Source organism: Rhinatrema bivittatum, chromosome 4, assembly GCF_901001135.1.
Source record: "Rhinatrema bivittatum chromosome 4, aRhiBiv1.1, whole genome shotgun sequence".
In the NCBI taxonomy this organism is placed as follows: Eukaryota; Metazoa; Chordata; class Amphibia; order Gymnophiona; family Rhinatrematidae; genus Rhinatrema; species Rhinatrema bivittatum.
Genome location: NC_042618.1, coordinates 39,843,844 through 39,864,678, shown reverse-complemented (window position 1 = coordinate 39,864,678; position 20,835 = coordinate 39,843,844). Strand labels below are relative to the sequence as shown.

The 20,835-nt window shown below is 43.6% G+C and overlaps 1 protein-coding gene across 1 annotated transcript in view; it reads right to left on the bottom strand.

The window, feature by feature from the left end:
• Positions 1-3,056: 3,056 nt before the first annotated feature.
• Positions 3,057-20,835, bottom strand: part of AMN (amnion associated transmembrane protein) — an 80,842-nt gene continuing 63,063 nt past the window's right edge. The window contains exons 9-12 of the mRNA XM_029597995.1: positions 17,800-17,986; positions 13,033-13,207; positions 4,945-5,050; positions 3,057-3,420 (exon numbers count right to left, since the gene is read on the bottom strand). Of these exons, the coding sequence (XP_029453855.1) occupies positions 3,310-3,420; positions 4,945-5,050; positions 13,033-13,207; positions 17,800-17,986 (579 nt within the window). The 3' untranslated portion in view covers positions 3,057-3,309. The remainder of the gene's footprint in view (positions 3,421-4,944; positions 5,051-13,032; positions 13,208-17,799; positions 17,987-20,835) is intronic.

Here is a 20,835-nt window from a genome sequence, read left to right as displayed (position 1 = left end):
CCCATCCCCAGCAAAGGAGACTTCAGCAGAAATCTCTGTGCAATGCTATCTGACAGATCTCATCAATGACATGACCACAGATCTGCTGGCATATTGGGCACATAAGTCTGTGGTCTGGCTAGACCTGGCCAAGATGGCTCAGCATTATCCTTCATGTCCACCAACTAGCATGCTCAGTAAATGTGATTTCCTAGCGTGTAGCAGATGGACTCAGGACCAATGGGTATAGTGTACTCCTGTTAGCAGTTGGAGACGGATCAGATTTCAATATGACGTCAGCCCCTAGTACATATACCCCTGCAGGAAGTGCAGCTCTTCAGTATTTTCCGTCTCCATAGCAGTTAGGGACTATCTGCACGCTCTCACGGCGTTAGATTCAAATTCAAAGAAGAAAACCCAAATTTAAAGAAGAAACCTACCTGAAGACGAGCCCCACTCTCCTGCGGTGATACCCTCATGTCCCTCCCCCAGTTGAGATTCCCGAGGTGGTTTCTGTGGTCCCTCGGAGGTAAGCCTCGGTCCGGCATCCGAATCGCGGCGAGGACCTAGCCCCCGATCCTCTGGCGTGGCTGAGAGGCAGCGAATGCACCCTTGAGCGCGGCGGTGAAGGTATTTGCCCTCTCCCCCTGCAGCCGGAGACCGCCCGGGACGAAACCGGGAAGCACCGAAGACAAGGTAAGTAGAAATCTTCTGCTTGAATCCAGTCTCTGAGGATCGAGGAGGAGCACAGGTCACCGGATGGGACCAGTGCCACCGGGTTAATCTGCCCTAGCAGGGCCAGGCCCCGGCTATTTCCCAGGGTCTACCCATGTGGAGACCCTCCGAGGGGGTCGCCATATTGCCCGCGTGCTCGCCATCACCATCTTGGCTCTATTCACTGTGCCGTTCGAGAGTGCACAATTCGAGCTAGGCGCACAAAGCTCTTGTGTGCATAAACTACACACACATAGAACCTTGCGCGCATAAGTTACGCGCACAGAGCCGGGCACATATCTACGGCTGAATGCACAGCTGCGCACACAACTACTCGCTCATTTTAAGCGCACCGGAGCGCTTAAGAGTTTACATGCCGACAGCCATGGCACCTCCAGAAACAGGGATAAAGGCTCAAGGCCTCTGCCCAGCATTACACTAAGGAATTACATTCCTTACATTACACTAAGGCTTCTGCCCAGCACCTACACTAAGGAAAACGAAATTATCAGGTAAGTAATTTCTCCACTTCTCAGTGGCAGGGGACATTGTGAGCCCTCATTGTTCATGGCTAGCACTAGAGTATTGTAAAAGCTGGTCTTCTTGAAAATCAATTGGGATGAGGGCAAAAGTCGGGCTGGCGCCCAGATACGTGCGTATACGTGCGTATCTACCTCTGCGCGCAGATGTCAAAAGTTTTCAAAAAGGGGTGGGGCATGGGCATTTCAGGGCATGAGAGATGTGCATGTAAATATGTATGTGCCTGGGCGCACTCCCAGGACCAGTGGCACATATGTTTACTTCTGCTAGGGATGCGGTGCAAGTTAAAAAGTAAACAGAAAAAGCCATTTCTCAGGGGTTTAAAGGATCCCGGGTAACTGGGGGGGAGTGCAGGCTATCAAACCAGGGTGGTTTGGAGGACCTTGCTGTTAACTGGGTGAACTGGTGAAACTGGAAATGGTGTGGATGCATGCCCTTTTTAAAATTCCCTGACTTATGCAGAGGAAGTGAGATTTATGCACATAGATTGTGCCCACTTAAAATTGGGCACACATATGTACATAATCAGGCTATTTTATAACATGCATGCATAATATGCGTGCAAATTATAAAATGGCTGCATATCTGGGTATGCACCGACACACATGTGCCAAAGAGCATCCACGCGCCAGCTTGAAAGTTATCATCCTTGTCTGCTTGGTTGATAACAGTTTATGGACTTCTCTTCCAGGAACTTGTCTAAACCTTTCTTAAATCCAGCTATTCTAACTACCTTAAGCACATCCTTCAACAATTAATTCCAGAATTTAATTGTGCTTTGAGTGAAAAAGAATATTCTCTGATTTGTTTTGAATGTGCTACTTATTAACCTCATTGAGTGTCCCCTAGTTTTTGTATTTTTTGAAAGAGTAAATAGCCAATTTACATTTACCCATTCTATTCCACTCATGATTTTATAGACCTCTATCATATCCCCCTTCAGCCACCTCTTCTCCAAGCTGAATAGCCCTAACCTCTTTAGTCTTTCCTCAGGGGAGCCATTCCATCTCGTTTATGGAGGCAGTGCATGCAGATATGCCTCATGTTTATTCACTGTGGGATACCCTGAAAACCAGATCTGTTTGTAGTACTCGGGACTGGAATTGTTTATCCCTGCTCTAGAGCAAGTGGTCACGTTATAAGACTCCACAGGTGGGAAAAGTATTCTGTTGGCATGCACCAAGCACAAAATGTCTAAAAAAAATGTTTAATTTAAAAGTATATTCTCCTTTTATGGGTATATAGTACTATGTTAATAGCCAATTGCATTTCATGCTTGTTGAATTTTCAGTATTAAATTGAAACCTTCAACAGTGAAAGAATTGAATGGATTATTTAGAGAAGAAGAATATAATTGAATATCCCAACCAAATAACCAAAACTAAGTAATTATGTGGCAATGCAGCTTTGTAAATTGAAATAATTTACACAGTGAGCATGGCCATAAGAAAACGTCATAAGAGCATAAGACTTGCCAAACTGGGTCAGACTGAGAATCCATCAAGCCTAGTATCTGTTTCCAACAGTGGTCAATCCAGGTCACAAGTATCTGGCAAAGATCCTATGCTTTTTATTACAAGTATATGCAAAATTATTAAAAACAAAACACTCAAGAAAATACAATAGAGAATTTGGAATGAAACAATGGAAGAATGGAGTCAAAAATTGGGAAACGTATTTTGAAAACTGTACACAATATGCTGCTGCTTAGAGATCAGCAACTAAAATGAAATATCAAGTTATTCAGAGCAAAGAACAGAGGCGCTCTTCTCTGAGCACAAAATCAGAATGTTAAACGTACCTGATCAAGCAGTAAAAAAAACTCATGAGAGGTTTAGAGGGATAGCATTTTATTATAATATATATGTAATTGTTAATTTCACAATGTATTTTATGACCAAAACAATTTTCCTCCTTCCATTTTCCTGATATGCCAACTAAAGAGAGATGCAGATACATCTGTGTGAAGATACTGTGTGTGCCCAGAGGGGAAGAGATGTACCGCACAGAAGCAGAGAGGAAACACGCACTCTATTTTGGCAATAAAAATGTATTAAATTTAAGAAACCTTTGCTCTTAAATACTACACTCGTTTTCATCATACAAAGGGTTAATGAAATAAGTGCCACTCTCTTTCAGACAGATTCCCTTCAGGGCATCTTCTCCAGAATATAAGCCATGCACATCCTAGAAAAGAGTCAGAGGAAAATATTCCTAAGATATAATAGACATCAACTGAGGTAGCGCCTTATATAATTAAACTGACTAGGTACATGTTGATTTGTACAGTTCTTTCGTCCACTTATGGTCCAAAAGAATTTTCTGATGCATTTCACATCTTCCCGGGAATAGTAGTAACTCTTTATATAATCCCACTATGCCTTTAAAATATTCAGATATCGGGAATTAACTAAATTCAACTGAGATACAACTCTGTACAATATTATTAACCATCAATACTACTCCAGAATAATCTGGAATTTTAGTAGGCTATGATGCTTTTTATTGGACCAGCCTAAGAAGATGCTGACACCAAAGGGCCATTCTTAAGACGTGCCAGAGACCTCTGCAGTCTTGATTGCTCATGTAGTATTTACCAGCTTTTTCTTCTGCATATCCTACTAAGATTCCAGTTTTCTTCAGGACCAATTTGGTTATTAGAACTTGTTCCAAGTCATAAAGCTGAAAAATGTGACCCATACCTCATGCTTGAACTCTAGCCAAAAACAAGTACAAGCGCATAGATGCTCCAATGATCCTCTCAGAGTCCCAGCAAAGATATTTTCTCTTCCAACTAGGGATGTGCTTCCTTTCAATTTTAAAACAAAACAACCCTGCCTCCCCCCAAAAAAATTTTGTTTGGTTTGTTTTTTGAGAAATCATCTCAGGCCCTTACTATATAGCCCCTGACATAATCTCCCAACCTCTTATCCTAGCCGTTGGCTTTGAGGACTTCATGGGCAGGAGTGATCCTACCCTACCATTGTAATTATAGGAAATGGCACCGGTCAACCCAAGGTTTGTGCCATTATGAATAATTGCCTTGGGTTGACCGGTGCCATTTTGTTATATGGCAATTATTTATAACGGCGCTGGCATCAGGATTGCCGGCGCCATTTTATACAATTACATCAGTTAGGCAGGAGCCACTGGGGATTTCTCCTGTCCCTGAACACACTTCAAAGTCTACTGATGGGGGAAAAGATTGGGGGGGGGGCTGCTGGGGGCTATGTGGGAAGGGTTTTTATTTGTGGTGATTTCAACATATTTTTGCTTCCTTTTTCTTTTCTTTTTTTCAATTTTGTTTGTTTTGTTTGAAATAAAATGAATGAAACAAATTACAAACAAAAAAACCCAACAAGATGTTTGTGCACACTCCTATAGGTGGTCTTATATTAGAATTTATCCCACTTAAATTAGAGGTGGGATAAATTCTAATGTAAGACCCTTACACCTCTATCCCCCAACCTGTCTCTTCACCTTTTTAAACCAACACCCTGGGTATCATCCTTGCTTGTAGGGCACAATACCAACCATCTTTCTAATGACCTCTTTCCTTTCTCTGCCCGAGCAGTAGGACAAGTGGGCTACTTTTGCAGCTCCTGAACTTCCTCACCATTTACAAAGAAGCTATAATGATATGATCATATTAAATTACATTGATAAATATTTACAGAAAGAAAGGAGCTTTTAGAAGTACAAATTACTCACAGCAGTAGTATTTGTAGGCGAGTCAAACATAGGATTCTCAAATCCTTTCTCAGCAGCTTCTTCAAAAGGCTCTAGATCACAATGTTTCTTCCAGAATCTTGTTAAGCTAAAAGATAGCAACATGGAAAATTAATTAAGTACTTGTTTATGCAGTGAAATCCACTGTCTTTGATCTTAACTACTTGTTTCCCTTTAATCTGCTAAAGGGATATACTTTTTTATTTACTTCGATAAATATAAAATCTTAACCAGAGTAGGATTTCAACTCCATTTTTCCTGTGGTTCCACAAATCAAAAAACCCACCTATAGGTCGATACAGTTATGCCGCGTTAGAAAGAGTGCGGCAGTGCCAGGCGCACCCTCGTTCCCTGCACGCACAGTTCTCTTCACCTACCGCTCGATACTCTCTTCAAATTGCATGCAAATGCAAGCCGCGTCTGCGAAGCGTTAGGCGAAGGTTAGGCCCGCGCAACCCATTTTACTGTTTAGAGCGCCTATACAGTATCCTGGGTGCGCGGGCCTAACGCTTCACGGCCACGCTGGTATCTGTCATTTCAAATGCCATTTCAAATGACAGGTACCAGGAAGTGGACAGTTATGTTCTCCGATGCTCGGCAAACTTTCCCCCAGCCCCTGCTCACCTGCCCTGGCCGCGTCCGGTCTCCGATGCAGCCCCAGTCCTGTCCCCTCCTCCCGAAGCAAAAAAAAACAAAAAAACGAAAAAGTAGCAAGAGAGCGAGGGGAGAGACGGGCAATCCTACGCTCGGGCCTGCAGTCCCATGTTCTCTCCTCCCGAAGCAGGGCGCGAAAAGCAGCCTTGCTCCGGGAGGAGGGGGGGGGCAGTTTTAAGCGACGAAGTGACTTACTTTTGCAGCCCCCCCCTCCGGACATCGGCGACGACCGCGGCTCCTGCCTCCAGCTGTCAGACAGACGCATCGCACGTGGGAAAGCGGCCCCTATGCGTGCAATTGGCTGCTCAAGACGTGATGTCACGACGTTTGGCGTCACGGCATGTAACGTCACGTCTTGAGCAGCCAATTGCACGCATAGGGGCCGCTTTCCCACGTGCGATGCGTCTGTCTGACAGCTGGAGGCAGGAGCCACGGTCGTCGCCGATGTCCGGAGGGGGGGGGGCTGCAAAAGTAAGTCACTTCATCGCTTAAAACTGCCCCCCCCCCCTCCTCCCGGAGCAAGGCTGCTTTTCGCGCCCTGCTTCGGGAGGAGAGAACAAGGGACTGGCAGGCCCGAGCGTAGGATTGCCCGTCTCTCCCCTCGCTCTCTTGCTACTTTTTTTTGGGGGGGGGGGGGGGGGTTTTGCTTCGGGAGGAGGGGACAGGCCTGGGGCTGCACCGGAGACCGGACGCGGCCAGGGCAGGTGAGTGGGGGCTGGGGGAAAGTTTGCCGTCTACCCTTACCCCTGCCTCTAACGCAGGGGTAAGGGTAGGCGGTAAGTTAGCATGGTAAACGCGCGGCAAAACGGCAGGGTAAAAAAGCGATAGTCGGGGCGAGCGTTACTGTATGGGAGGGAATAGCTAATTCGCTCGTTTACATTTAATATACATGCCGCGGGCGGAAGGGGTCACCCGGGGATTTTAAGAGGCGGTAGGGATGAGTTAAAGGGGATAGTGTATTGTGGGAAGGGCTAACGCGGCCGGAAAGTGAGTAGAAGGCGAGTTAGGAGCAGGGTAACCACGGCCGCACTTTACTGTATCGATCTGTAAGTTAGGCCAATGGCGGCTGGCTGGAATTGTTATTCACATTGACATTCTCAATAGAGAAACTGAGAACTGGATGGGCGTGGAGACTAAAATACCCTTTGACACCAGACATGGTAGTTCTGGAGATAGATTGGGGCACACTGGCAAGGCAGCTTGGAATGGTGCTACCCATGCTGTGCCTAGTCTGTAATTTAATTAAAAACTTTCAGTACAAGTCCTGACAACCAGACATTTCTCACTAGCACTTAGCTCAATGGTTCTCAAACCTGTCCTATTGACCCCACAGCTAGCTGGGTTTCCAGGATATCCACAGTGAATATGCAAGATATATACTATGGGGCAGATTTTTATTCTTACGCACGCGGGGTATATTTGTGCGTGCTACCCGGCGCGCACGAATGTACACCCAATTTTATAACATGCACGCGCTGCCGCACGCATGTATAAAATCCAAGGTCAGTGTACCCAAGGGGGTGCACACTTGTGCACCTTACGCGCGCCGAACCCTAGGGGAGGTCCAATGGCTTTCCCTGTTCCCTCTGAGGCCGCTCCGATTTTGGAGCGGCCTCGGAGGGAACTTTTTCGGCTCCCCCCCCCCCCCCCCCCCGACCTTCCCCTATCTAACTCTCTCCCCCAGCCCTACCTAAATCCCCCCTATCTTTTGTTGTCAAAGTTACGCCTACCTTAGGCAGGTGTACCTTGCGCGCGCAGACCAGCTGCCAGCGCGCACCATCCCCCAGCACAGCCACTGTGCTGGAGGACTCGGACCGCTGCCCCCACCCCCGGACCACCCATTTTTGAAAGCCCCGGGACATACACGCATCACGGGGCTTGCGTGCGCCGCCGAGCCTATGCAAAATAGGCTCGGCGCGCGCAGGGGCAGGTTTTCGGGGTTACGCGCGTAACCGTTTGAAAATCTGCTCCTATATTTGCTTACATTGGAGACATAGTAAGTGCATTATTATCTTATGAATATTTATTATAGATCGTGTGAAAAACTGACTGGCTGTAGAGTCAAAGGGACAGGTTTGGAAATCCTCGGACATTTATTAAAGAACAAGAAACTAAAGCCTAGATTTGTCAAAATGCAGTAAATATCGCATTTGATAGGAAAAGGGGTGTGTTTTATGGTAATAGCCTATTTATTGCAATGTGCGTTATCTTAGTGCTAATTTCACCACTTGGGGAGAGAGTGAGAAAACGCCATAACGCGATTTGATAAATGACCCTGCAAGTTAGTATATCTGGTCCAAAGAGTCTTATTCAATAAAGACATTTACCATATTCTGAATAAGGCCCCTTTCCCCTTGGATGATGACTGTCGTTAGCATTAAGTTTATTATTATGATACCCATGATATGCTGGTTGTGTTTTAACAATGTTTTTTTTGTTTTTCGTATTTTTAATTTTATGTATTTTAATTTTATTTCATAATTGTACACGCCGTGACCGGAGACCTGCGCGACCGGCGCCGGAGCCCCACTGGGGGAAGGTCAGGTCAGTACACGGCCTCCCCATCCGGGGGACCCCAACGCCAGCCGCGTGCGCCGAGGCCCAAAGCCTCAGAAGGAAACGCGGCGATAAAGAGGAAACAAACCCGCAAAACGCGACAAGGCCCGCCCTCAAATAGAAGCCAGCCAACCAGCTCCAGCCAGGCTGGGCTTTAAATTCCACACACTGCTAGACGTCGCGCGCCGAAGGAGCACGACAAAGGGGCCTGCCCCTTTGTGTGCCCCTTCGTGAGCACCTGAACAGCACCAGAACCACGATTCTCGAAGCGGCTGCCATTATACTCCATTATACTCCACCTGCGCCGCCATCCCTCAGCCCAAGTCGGCCTCCCTGCGCAGTCGGCGTCGGCCCCTGGAATCCCACAACTAAGGGGCCTTAAAAGCAACCGTCGCTAATTTCCATCAACTACCCCACCCACTCCTTATAAGCGCCAACCCATTCCAGCTTCTAACCTTTACCCAGCCACTCCAGCAGTCATCCACTTACTCCAGCATCCAGCATTCATCCAGTCACTCCAGCATCCAGCATTCATCCAGTCTCTCCAGCATCCAGTCTCTCCAGCATCCAGCATTCATCCAGTCACTCCAGCATCCAGTCTCTCCAGCATCCAGCATTCATCCAGTCTCTCCAGCATCCAGTCTCTCCAGCATCCAGTCTCTCCAGCATCCAGCATTCATCCAGTCACTCCAGCATCCAGTCACTCCAGCATCCAGCATTCATCCAGTCACTCCAGCATCCAGTCTTCATCCAGTCACTCCAGCATCCAGTTACTCCAGCATCCAGCATTCATCCAGTTACTCCAGCATCTAGCCACTCCAGCATCTATCATCAACTTGCATCCAAAAAAGACATTAACATGCTACAAACCTTCTCCATTCCGATTATCCCTCGCTCAATCTCCATCAGAGCTAACGCACCGTTACTCAATCTACGCTCAAAGAGATCTCTGATTCCAATCATGATCTCCCCATTAACACAATTCCTAGGTCTATCCTTAATAACCTTAAGCCTTCTAAACTCGCAGTCGCTCTCAAAAAAATCTCACTTGCTCAACGACCATCTACTAGGCTCTCAACCGGACATATGTGCCATTACCGAAACATGGCTGAAAAACACAGATACAGCCATAATTAACCAACTACCAATACAACAATATGACATCTTCTCTATCCCCAGACCTAAAAAAAGAGGGGGTGGAATAATGTTAATCACAAAAAAAGAATTAAGACTAACTCAACAAGCCTTCAAATCTACGACTAAATTAGAAATCGGATTATTCAAATCCTCCCAACTCCAAATCTGCCTTATTTACGCCCCCCCAGGGCTCCTAGAAGCCGACCCCTCTCCACTCATCGAAATTATAGCCAAACATATCGACTCCATCTCACCTGCTATCATTTTAGGAGATTTCAACATCCATGTTGATTCTCCCTCCCCATCTTCCAACTGCGAAGCCCTACTTTCCTCCTTCCAGGCAATGGGTTTCAATCAAATCATAAATAAGCCCACCCATAAGGCAGGCCACACGCTTGACCTGATATTCACAAATGATACCATCTCGCCCATCTCCCCACCTTCCTGCTCCCCCATCCCCTGGTCAGACCATTCGTTGATAGTTACAAAACTAGCCATTAATCAAAAACAGACCCCTATTGCTCCCAAATCCTCCATCCAATTCAGGAAACCTTGTTCTATGGACACTCTCAACAACAGCCTTGCCAAAGACCTATCCAAATTGGACCTCGCAGATGCTGATACCGCAATTAATTCCTGGCAAACAATCACACACGCAGTAGCAAACACAATATGCCCATTATCCTCAAAAACTATCAACCCAGCACGCACGAACAAAAAACCCTGGTTCTCTACGGAATTAAGAAAACTCAAACAAGACCTACAACACAAGGAACTACGCTGGCGGAAAGACCCCTCCCCCACAGCATTGGCTTCTTACAAAACAGCAATGAGCTTCTACAGAACATCGATCACCCGCACCAAACGAGATTTTTATGCCAAAAAAATACACGGTTTCTTATACAACCCTAAAATGCTTTTCTCATATGTGGCAGCCCTCACCACTCCCACTTCCCCTACCTTCTCAGAAGAAGAAGCCCAAAACAAATCCACAGAGTTGGCGATTTTCTTTGACAACAAAGTCAAAAACCTACTTGGCCCACTGGCAACATCCAACACTTCATCCGTAGCATTACAACCCCCCAGCCAAACTCCTAGCCAAAATCCATCATCTACTATCCTTAAACAGACGCTAGTATCTCTTGAACCTACATCATCACTGGAAATAGAATCAATTATCAAGAAAATGAAACCCTCGTCTCACCCTTGGGACCAAATACCAACCAAACTTCTCCTCACCATTCCTAACACCATTGCCAGATCTCTGGCAGACATCATAAATTGTTCCCTCAATCAAGGATATGTCCCTGACTCCTTAAAAATTGCTTCGCTGAAACCCTTACTAAAAAAACCCAATCTAGACCCAGCCAACCCAGCAAATTTCCGCCCCATCGCAAACCTACCTTTTATAGCTAAAATAATGGAAAAACTTGTCAACTTCCGTCTCACTGACTACTTGGACTCCCACAATATCTTATACCCTTCTCAATTCAGATTCAGGAAACGCCTAAACACAGAATCCCTCCTTCTTTCTTTAACGGACACCATCCTGATGGGCCTTGACAAGGGACAATCATACCTTCTAGCCCTACTCGATATTTCTGCGGCATTTGACACGGTAAATCACGACATCCTCATCAGCCGTCTAATGGAAATAGGCATCTCTGGCTCCGCACTGCTCTGGTTTAAATCCTTTCTGAACAACAGGCACTACAAAGTTAAAATAAACGACAAAGAATCCCACCCCATCCCGTCAAAACAAGGAGTACCACAGGGCTCTTCTCTTTCCCCTACCCTGTTTAACATATATCTACTTCCATTATGCCAGCTGCTCAATAGCCTCAACCTCACCCACTTTATATACGCAGACGATGTGCAAATCATAATCCCCATCTCAGACCCCATCTCCTCAACTCTAAATTTCTGGAACGACTGCCTACAAGCCATCAACCAGCTTCTCTCGAGTCTCAACCTGGTCCTAAATACGTCCAAAACGGAACTCCTGGTTATCTCCCCTAGCGATAACCACCCCTGCACCAACAACACAATAACCCCACTAGCAAGCCATGTCAGAGACCTTGGGGCCACCCTTGACTCTAGAATGAATTTCAAAAAATTCATTAACGCGACAACTAAAGAATGTTTCTTCAAGCTACAGGTCCTGAAGCATCTAAGACCGCTCTTACACTTCCAGGATTTCCGTTCTGTGCTTCAAGCAATACTGTTTTCAAAGATAGACTATTGCAACGCTCTTCTACTCGGTCTCCCCGCCTCTTCGACCAAACCTCTACAGATGCTGCAAAACGCAGCGGCCAGGATCCTTACAAACACACGGCGCAAGGACCACATCACACCTATCCTAAAAATCTTACATTGGCTTCCTATTCAATATAGAATACTTTTCAAAGCTCTCACTATCATCCACAAATCGGTCTACCAACAATCCACTCTCCAACTCACCTTCCCTCTGGAACTACACACATCCTCAAGACCAATAAGAACTGCCTACAAAAGTAAGCTCAAGGCCCCTCCCAACAAATCATCAGTCCACAACTCCATTAACAAGCGAGCACTTTCGACAGCAGGTCCGCTACATTGGAATTCGCTTCCTCAAGACTTACGCCAGGAACAATGCCATTTAACCTTCAGAAAAAAACTTAAAACCTGGCTGTTCACACAAGCCTACCGTTGAAGGAATCCATTTTAACCAACTCTCTCACCCTTCAACCCACCCTTTATCCCTCCCCTCACTCCCAACCTTTTTCCCTTTCCCCTCTCTACCTCAACCCACCTTTTTTCCCACCCCCCCCCGCCACCCCCCATCTGACATACCAAGTATATATCCGCTGATTATAATCCATGTTTCTGTATTACTAATTTATTGTTTTATGTTAATTTATAGTTTGTAATTTTGTTAACTTATTGGTTGATTCTTGATCTCCCATTTCTGTTATTGTTTAATTCTGTCCTATCTTCCGACATCCATGTTATTACTCTCCCTGTTTTAATGTAACTTCTCATTTCTACTTATACGTTAATTGGTTTCCCCATGTTTACAAAGGATCACTTGGTTTCCCCATGCTTACAAAGGATCACTTCAAGTACCCCCAGCCAAAACTACCGGACACATTACGCTAAGAAATCGGGCCTTCTCCACAGCCGGTCCTACCTTATGGAACTCTATCCCCCCAGATCTTAGAATGGAACCCAGCCTCTCAACCTTCAAGAAAAGACTCAAGACCTGGCTGTTCAGGCAGGCTTTTCCTAACTCCAATATCATTTAACTCCTAACAATCATCACATCACCATCAACATCACTATTAGCTACCTCTTACAATGTAATTATATGTAATTAGCTGGTTTTCCTTTTCCTTTTTCCTTCTCATTCCAAGTTCAATTTTCCTTGTTACATGTAACTGCTATTTCCGCACTATTGTTCAAGTTTAAGTTTATTTTGCACTCCTGTTTCATGTGAACCAGCATGATGGGACTATTGTCTTGAATGTTGGTATATAAAAAACTTAAATAAATAAAATAAATAAATAAATGTTTTAATGTAAACCAGTACGATAAGACCTGGTCTTGAGTGTCGGTATAGTAAAAGAAGTTAAATAAATAAATAAATAAATAAATAATTATTTATGTATGTACTGCTTATAAGCCACCCAGAACTTGGGATGATGCAGCTAGAAATATTTAAATAAATAGACCAGATAATCTTACCTTGTTTTACGTTTCATGAGGAGGAATATGATTACTCCTACCAATAACAGCAGCAGACAAAGAACACCAGTAACAGAAGCAGTAATAACCACAAGAGCCTTGCTTTCAATGGATTTACCAGAATTGTTGCCAGTGGCTATTTGCATATTTCCTTTCACAATCCCAAAGGACTTTCCTAAGAAAAGAGGAAACACAATATCTTTTGTTCTGTTAATCAATTAAAATATTTTTTGTTTTCTAGTATTTTGTGGGTTTTATTGGGGGCCGGATTTAAGTTGTGTATGCTCACAGACAATGGAGGAGTAGGGGGTTGTTTCCCTTGTCCCCACCCCCCCATGGAGAAGGAGAGGACTACCCCAATCACACCTACTCATATTCTTCCCTCCCAAGGCAGGCACTCCTCTCTCCTTCTCACCTCTAGGTGACGGCTCTGCTCCTGCATCAGCAGCAGCAACCGGAGATATTCGGCCCAGTGTCTCCTGCAACCAATCGTGCGCTGACAGTCCCTAAGCACCCCGCCCCTTCCTCTCGCATGGGCTTCCTGTTACCATGGAAACCCATACAAGGGGCAGGGATGCTGCAGGCCCTGTTGGCATGTGACGGCTGCAAGAGGCCCCATGCTGCATTTCTCCATTTGCTGCTGTACTGCAGTGGTAAGCCCGGATACCAAAATGGCAGCAGTGGCAACACTTGATGGTGTTTGATGGTGGAGGCAGTTGCCTATGCTTAAATCCTAGCTTGTGTTTTATTTATCTTTTCTACCTGTATACATATAGACATATGTAGATGATGACTTCCTCCAACAGCAATACTACTTTGGCTTCAGAAAATCCACTATTTGTGATTTTCTACTAATGACTTATAGACTAGATAGACTGCTTTTTTAGGTGATGCAGCCCTTAAATTGGGTCTGTCTTGCCATGGGAAGATGTTTTGGGTAGGGGCACCCCAAGGTTTCTTTTGGGAGAAAACTGAGAAAAATCATTATGTGTATAGTTCCAGCGAACTGCCAATACATAGCATAGAAAATGGTTTGGGGAAGTTTCTAGATGGTGATAATAAGGGGTTCTAAAGTTTGTGGTTCATTTAAGAGGGTTGGGAAGAAGATCCTCTAGGGGGAGTGTTTATTAGACTAATAATTGTGGTTCACAGCTTGGTGGGGGAAGTCTCCAAGATGGATTAGAAGACTGGAAGGAGCTGCCAGCAAGGTTGGTGAGTCCAAGGATCCCCACTTTGTGTTAAATCTGTTTTTATTATATATCATATAAGAATGAATATTACCAAAGCATAACATTTGGTACATAATATATATCCTATTACATATTATTAAATAAATATTTTCTTACCCCTACCCATTTTCTTACCCCTCCTCCCATAACCCTACCTCCCCCCCATCCCTCTTTCCCTCCCTGCACCGAAGAAGCACAAGGATCACATATCAGATATCTATACGATTTAAAAATAGACTTTTAGATTCATGTGGTAAGGTTAGAATAAAGGGAAGCCAGACTGCATTTATTGCTCTTCTAGTCTTGATAGGTGATTAATAGCCAAGGTTTCCATGGTTAGTAGATTTATTATAGAAGAACACCATAATAATATAGAAGGTCCTTCTGAAGTTCTCCAGGCTGTTAGTATAGCTTTGCAAGCTAACAAATAAACTTTTGTAATCCAGAGAATCGAGACTTTATTTCTTTTGAATGAGTTAGGAAAGATTCCAAAAAGTGCCACCAGTGAAGAAAATAGAATTTTATAACCCACAACTCTATTTGCAGAATGATAAACTTTCTTCCAAAATATTTGAATTGTTGGACAACTCCAAAAGGAATGACCCAAGTGTGTTGGTCCTCCTTTGCACCTGATACATATATCAGAGTTAGTGAAACCTGCTTTGAATGCTTGATGCTGGGAAATGTACATTCTATATATAATTTTATATCTAGTTTCCCACAAGAGCGTATTGATTGTAATTTTACGCGTATTAACAAATGCAGATTTCAATACTGCAACTGATATCGGATGCTCAAGTTCTAATTGCCATTTAAGTTGCACCTTCTCCAAGGACCAAATCTTATATGCAGATTCTAATTGTTTGTACAAATATGATATAGAACGTTTCTGGGGGTTTTCTAGATCAAACCAGTTACTTAGAAATTGCCAATTAGTGTCCATGAAGGATGGTGAACCAAGCGATTGTATATAATGTCGAGCCTTAAGGTATTGATAGTAGTCAATAGCTGAGAGTTTATAAAAAAAAAAAAAAGTTCTTTAAAAGTAAGAAAAGATCCATCCGTATGTATTAATTGTCCAATGCATCAGAGTCCCACACGATCCCAAAGTTGAAATCGTGATGCATCTGATCCTGAAAAGAACTTTGGATTACCACAAAATGGAAGAAATGGTGATATATTGTCAGATAACGGATTCTTCCGCATTAACCATATCCATGTTCTTCTTAAAGGTTGTAAAAGCAGATCTGATTTGATTGTGCGAGATAAAGAAGCGTTAGGAGCATGTAAAGCATAACGAAGCGATATTGGAATAAGTAATTGTGCTGCGATGTAGGTGTCTGAAAAATATTGTGTGCCCATCAACCAGTCCCCTATATATCGTAAATTAATTGCATGATTATAGAGTTTCAAATCCCTACTTTAAGAGAGGGCTTTCATAAGAACATAAGATATGCCATACTGGGTCAGACCAAGGGTTTTCAAGCCCAGTATCCTGTTTTGTTTCCAACGGTGGCCAATCTAAGCCACAAGTACCAAATATTATATAAATCACAAGCTACTATTGCTTATTAATTACCAAAATAGCAATTTATGGGTTTTTCTTCTAGGAACATATCCAAACCTTTTTTAAACCCAGTTACACTAACTGCTGTAACTACATCCTCTGGCAATGAATTCCAGAACTTAACTATGCGCTGAGTGAAAAAGAATTTTCTTTGATTTGTTTTAAATGAGCTACTTGCTAATTCACGGAGTGCCCCCTGGTCCTTCTATTATCTAAGAGAGTAAATAACCTACATATATTAACTTGTTCAAGTCCTTTTATGATTTTGTAGACGTCTATGATACCCCCCCTCAGTCGTCTTTTCTCCAAACTGAACCTTGGACTCTTCCCCTCTTCTCCTCAAGGGAAGAAGGGAAGGTTAATGAGGTGCTTCTTCTCATGAGGAGTGGAAGAAGTATTTGGCTCCACAGCCAGTAGAGGACCAAGGGAATGAGAGGTACTTGGGAAAAGGATAACACTGAGGATGCCGGGGAAGTCCTTGAACACTGCTGGGGCTACAGAGTTACTGGCCCTAAGCAGAGATGGTTCCCTGTTGCCCATGAGTGAGTTCCTGATGTAGCTGAAGCTAATGTTCAAGACTGTGTGGATGTAGAGTACCCTAACTTATAGTGTTGGGGGACAGGAGAGAATTGATGAAGAAATAAAGGGAAGTTGAGCAACACATTCCTACCTGTATAAAGAGTGAAGAGTATTGTAGAGCCATTTCAGATTTTAGGATAATTCTTTTGAATTTTGTGCAAATTGGGGTAGATTTTAAGACATGCGCTTGCTACCCGGTGGACACACGTGGACATGCAATTTTATAACATGCGCGCGCGCATGTTATAAAATCGAGGGTCGGCGCACGCAAGGGGGTGCACAATTGTGCACCTTGTGCGCGCCGAGCCTGCGCTGAGCCACGCTGCCTTCCACCGTTCCCTACCCCCACCCCACCTTCCCTTAACTCCCCCGCCCCCCCCCCCCAGCTCTAAGCTAAACCCTCTCAAAAAAATTGGCCTATGCTGTTGCACCTGCCAGCAGATCCCCCGGCACAGCAGCAAATGGCCGCTTTGCCAGGAGCCTCTGCCCCCGCCCTGCCCCTGCCCCTTTTTGCAAGCCCTGGGACTTACACACGTCCTGGGGCTTTACGCGCATCACTGGGCCTTTTGAAAATAGGCCTGGCACGCGTAACCTTTTGAAAATCTGCCCCATTGTTAACGGTTTATTTGATAACCTTAAAGTGTCATCTTGGTTGTGAAAGCTTGTGAACTCTGATTAACTCAGTAACTTTTACTATCCTCTACTATCCTGTAAATATTTTTTTATGCTAGCTTCACCAGAAATAAATGTTAATTGTTTTGGGATATATGAGAGGGGCAGTGTTGATTTCCCTGTTCCAGTTCAAGGAAGAAGCTCTCTAGCCCTCCTGCCTCTGAGCCCGGGGCCACTACCTATCTGCTTGACCCAAACCTTTATTTAAACCCTGAGAGACTGGCATGTGGCTCACACAGGTATTAGATCCTCTCAACATATTATGTGCCGTCTGGGGGGGGGGGGGGATGTCGTTTACATACATTTATGCATGCATGATCACTGATTGGCAGATATGCATATTAATAAAGTCATATAGATACAGATATTTGTATATCTATATATCTCGATATATAACAGATGTTATCTACGTAGTATTTGTCTATTGAAACAGTATTCTAAAATTCTGATGTACATAGACATGAGTTTGCACTGATATGTATACAGAGGTAAAAAAAAAATCTGCACATACAGAATTTTTGGAATTACCTTACTAATATTATTTGTGTTTTTACTTTGCAAAAACACTTCATCTATAGGTCACAGATCTTTTAGGTTACCATTTTAAGGTTAAGATTCATTTATTTTAAATATTCATTTACTTTTCCAGTAAATATTGGATTTTAATACTAGCAGACTTTTTTTTTTATTGTACATCGGATAGCACTTGAGAAATCTTACCATGGTTTGTCACATCACTCATAATTTCGCTGGCCAGCTGCTCTGCACTGGTTCCTGTTTCTGACGCAGTCTTGTTATCAATTATAACAATCTGGATTTCCGCAACTGATTCACGAGGAATGATTCCCAGGAGACTCTGAGGTTTATACACCTTCGATAAAGCCATCTGAACACCTGCATACCTTGACTTTTTAAACATACAAAAGATAAGTCGATATTAGCTGATCATTTTAAAAATATACACATACTTGTATTACACATTTTCAATGGGACCAGGTGTGGTTTCATTATGTTTTAGACAAGTAAGGATACCAACTCTATCAAAACATAACTGAATCTCTCCATGACTACTAATAGACAACTCCTCTTCCCTTGCAGTATCATGTAGATTTATGCTAAAGATATAACAATTTATCTCCGAATGTACAGGAAGAAAAACATCAGATTATATGATGCCATGACATTTACACATAAATATTTAAAGAATAACTTAATCATAATGTACAGATATCATACCAAATATGTGATCTACCACTAATTATCTCATCAAAAAGAGTTGTTAATTTATATTTAATGTGGCAAATCATTGAGATGACCAAATGGCTTCCTGTTATCCTGCACATGTTGATTCGGTTCTGGTTTCACCCCACAGTATACAGTGAGACATACTTCTGATTTCTATAATTAATTTGATATGATTAATTTATATCTCACCTATGTACAAAAGTACTCTAGGCGAGGCACAACAAATAAAACACAAAATCAATTTTAAAAAATTAAGAACATTTAAGAACATAAGAGCAATAATAAAAAAATATTAGTAATAATGTAATATACATCTTCAACAAACTTAATCCCCCTACTGTCCATTATGTGTCTGTGTATACATCTAGTATGTGCTATACAAATCATGATGATAATAATAATAACAATAATAATAAAACACCAGCCATAAAATTCTGACACAAAAATCAGAGAAAAACATACATACAGCAGACATAAAAACACAACACAGGGAGCAGAAAAATACAGATCCTAACATCAATAGTAAAGTCTTTTTAAATAACATAGCCGGCATCATGCTCCTAAAAGACAGCTAGTCATTCACAGCCTAAGCTTCTAACAGCAGAGAAGTGGAGGAGTAGGTTAATGGTTAGAGCAGAGGGCTGGAAACCAGGGTTGAAAACCCACTAGTGTTCCATTGTTACCTTGGGCAAGTCACTTTACCCTCCTTTGCCTCAGGTATAACCTTAGGCCTAGATCCACTAAACTGTGATGTTTTATTGGGGGGAGGTTCGTAGCGATAATGGGCTCTTCCCCTGAAAAGATATCATGGCATTGTTTTCTCCCATGCAGCATCGGCCCTTTAGGCTTGATGGCGGCCCCAACCTCAAGGGATCGCCATAGTCTTAAAAGGCCATGACAACTAAAAAAAAAAAAAAAAAAGGATCCACACCAAAAAGGAGAAAGGTGTGAGGAGGCGGTCATAGGTGACCCCTGCTCACCCAGGGCTACCACTCAAGGCAGCCCTGGCATTCCAAATGTAAAAAGGAGTCTCAGAATGATGGCCACGCCCACCCCCGCCAAGCCTGTCTGAATAAAATAAAGTATGTACACTCACTCCTCTTCCTTAAAAAGCAGTGCAGGCACTCCCCCCCCCCCCCCTCCAATGGCAACCCAAATCAGGGTATAGAGCCCAACCAATATTTCCCCCTCTCCCCATACCCCAAGTGTCAAAAATATCGTTGGTGTCAAGTGCAAACCTAAATCCCCACCCCCTGAACCCCCCGGGCCCCCTTCTCACATCTTCAGACATCAAAAGTTTGAAAGCAATCCCAAGATGGAGCCCAGGGCACCATTTTGCAAAATGGCTATGACCCGACCTTGCCCGATCACATGACTGGGGCAAGACCCGGGAATCAGACCTAGGCCATGTGATTCACAGACCTTACCCCGAACCCTATCTCAGGATTGCTTTCAAACTTTTCAGGTTTGGGGGTTTGGAAGGGAGGATTGGGGGTAGGTTTCCACTTGACACCAACGGGGGTCAGCTTTGACCCCCCCGCTCAACTTTTTTCTTTTTGGCACAGGAGATTTTACAGTTTAGAATGGCCCTTTAAATCTAACACGGGAGCTTCAGGACTCGCTTTAGTGTTCTGAGACTTCTGCATTAGCATACTAATTCCTCAGGTGGTGGTGGTGACTTATCGCAGCTGACAATTTTTAAGTCAGCCCTGATAAATTAGTAACATCAAATTGCCCATTAATGAGCTGCTTTGCACAGATTTACAAAATTCATGCGTACAAATCACATACAAAGCAGCTTATTGTAATAGGGGAGGGATTCTGAGCAGGGCCATGCAAATTATCACATATATCACTCAGTATCACCATGATAGTGCTATATCACGTAATAAACTGCGTATATCGCACGATATACACTTTTTAATACACATTATTATAGCTCTGTCGTGGCTTGATGTATCTCCCTATTAGATTGTAAGCCCTCTGGGTATAGGGGAATACCTACTGTCCCTGAATGTACTCCATTTTGAAGTTCCTGAAATGCAGAATACAAATCAATTAAATAATTTTCGTTCCTGTATTACCATGGATCAGTCCAGACTCCTGGGTTTTGCCCCCCCCCCCCCCCCCCAACAGATGGAGACAGAGAAGTTTTCAAAACAAAACTACGCCTTATATAGGATGGTGCCACCTACAGTCTGGCAGTATTACTCAATGTCAAAGCAGAATGGCTCTCAAAAAAACCACCATAACTATGTACAATAACCCTTCAACAAGAAAAAGAAATAACCGGTTCACTTAACCCTCCTAGGAACTAAACCTGTAGAACCACTTGAGGACGGTCAATCCAATTTCTGCAGATCTGAAAACAAATCAATCAATAACTGAGCGGACTGTCCCTTACTTCCATGTGTTCCCCGGGTGGGACTCTGGACTGATCCGTGGTACTACAGGAACGAAAATTCAGGTAAGAAACTAATTTTCCTTTCCCTGTACGTATCTGGATCAGTC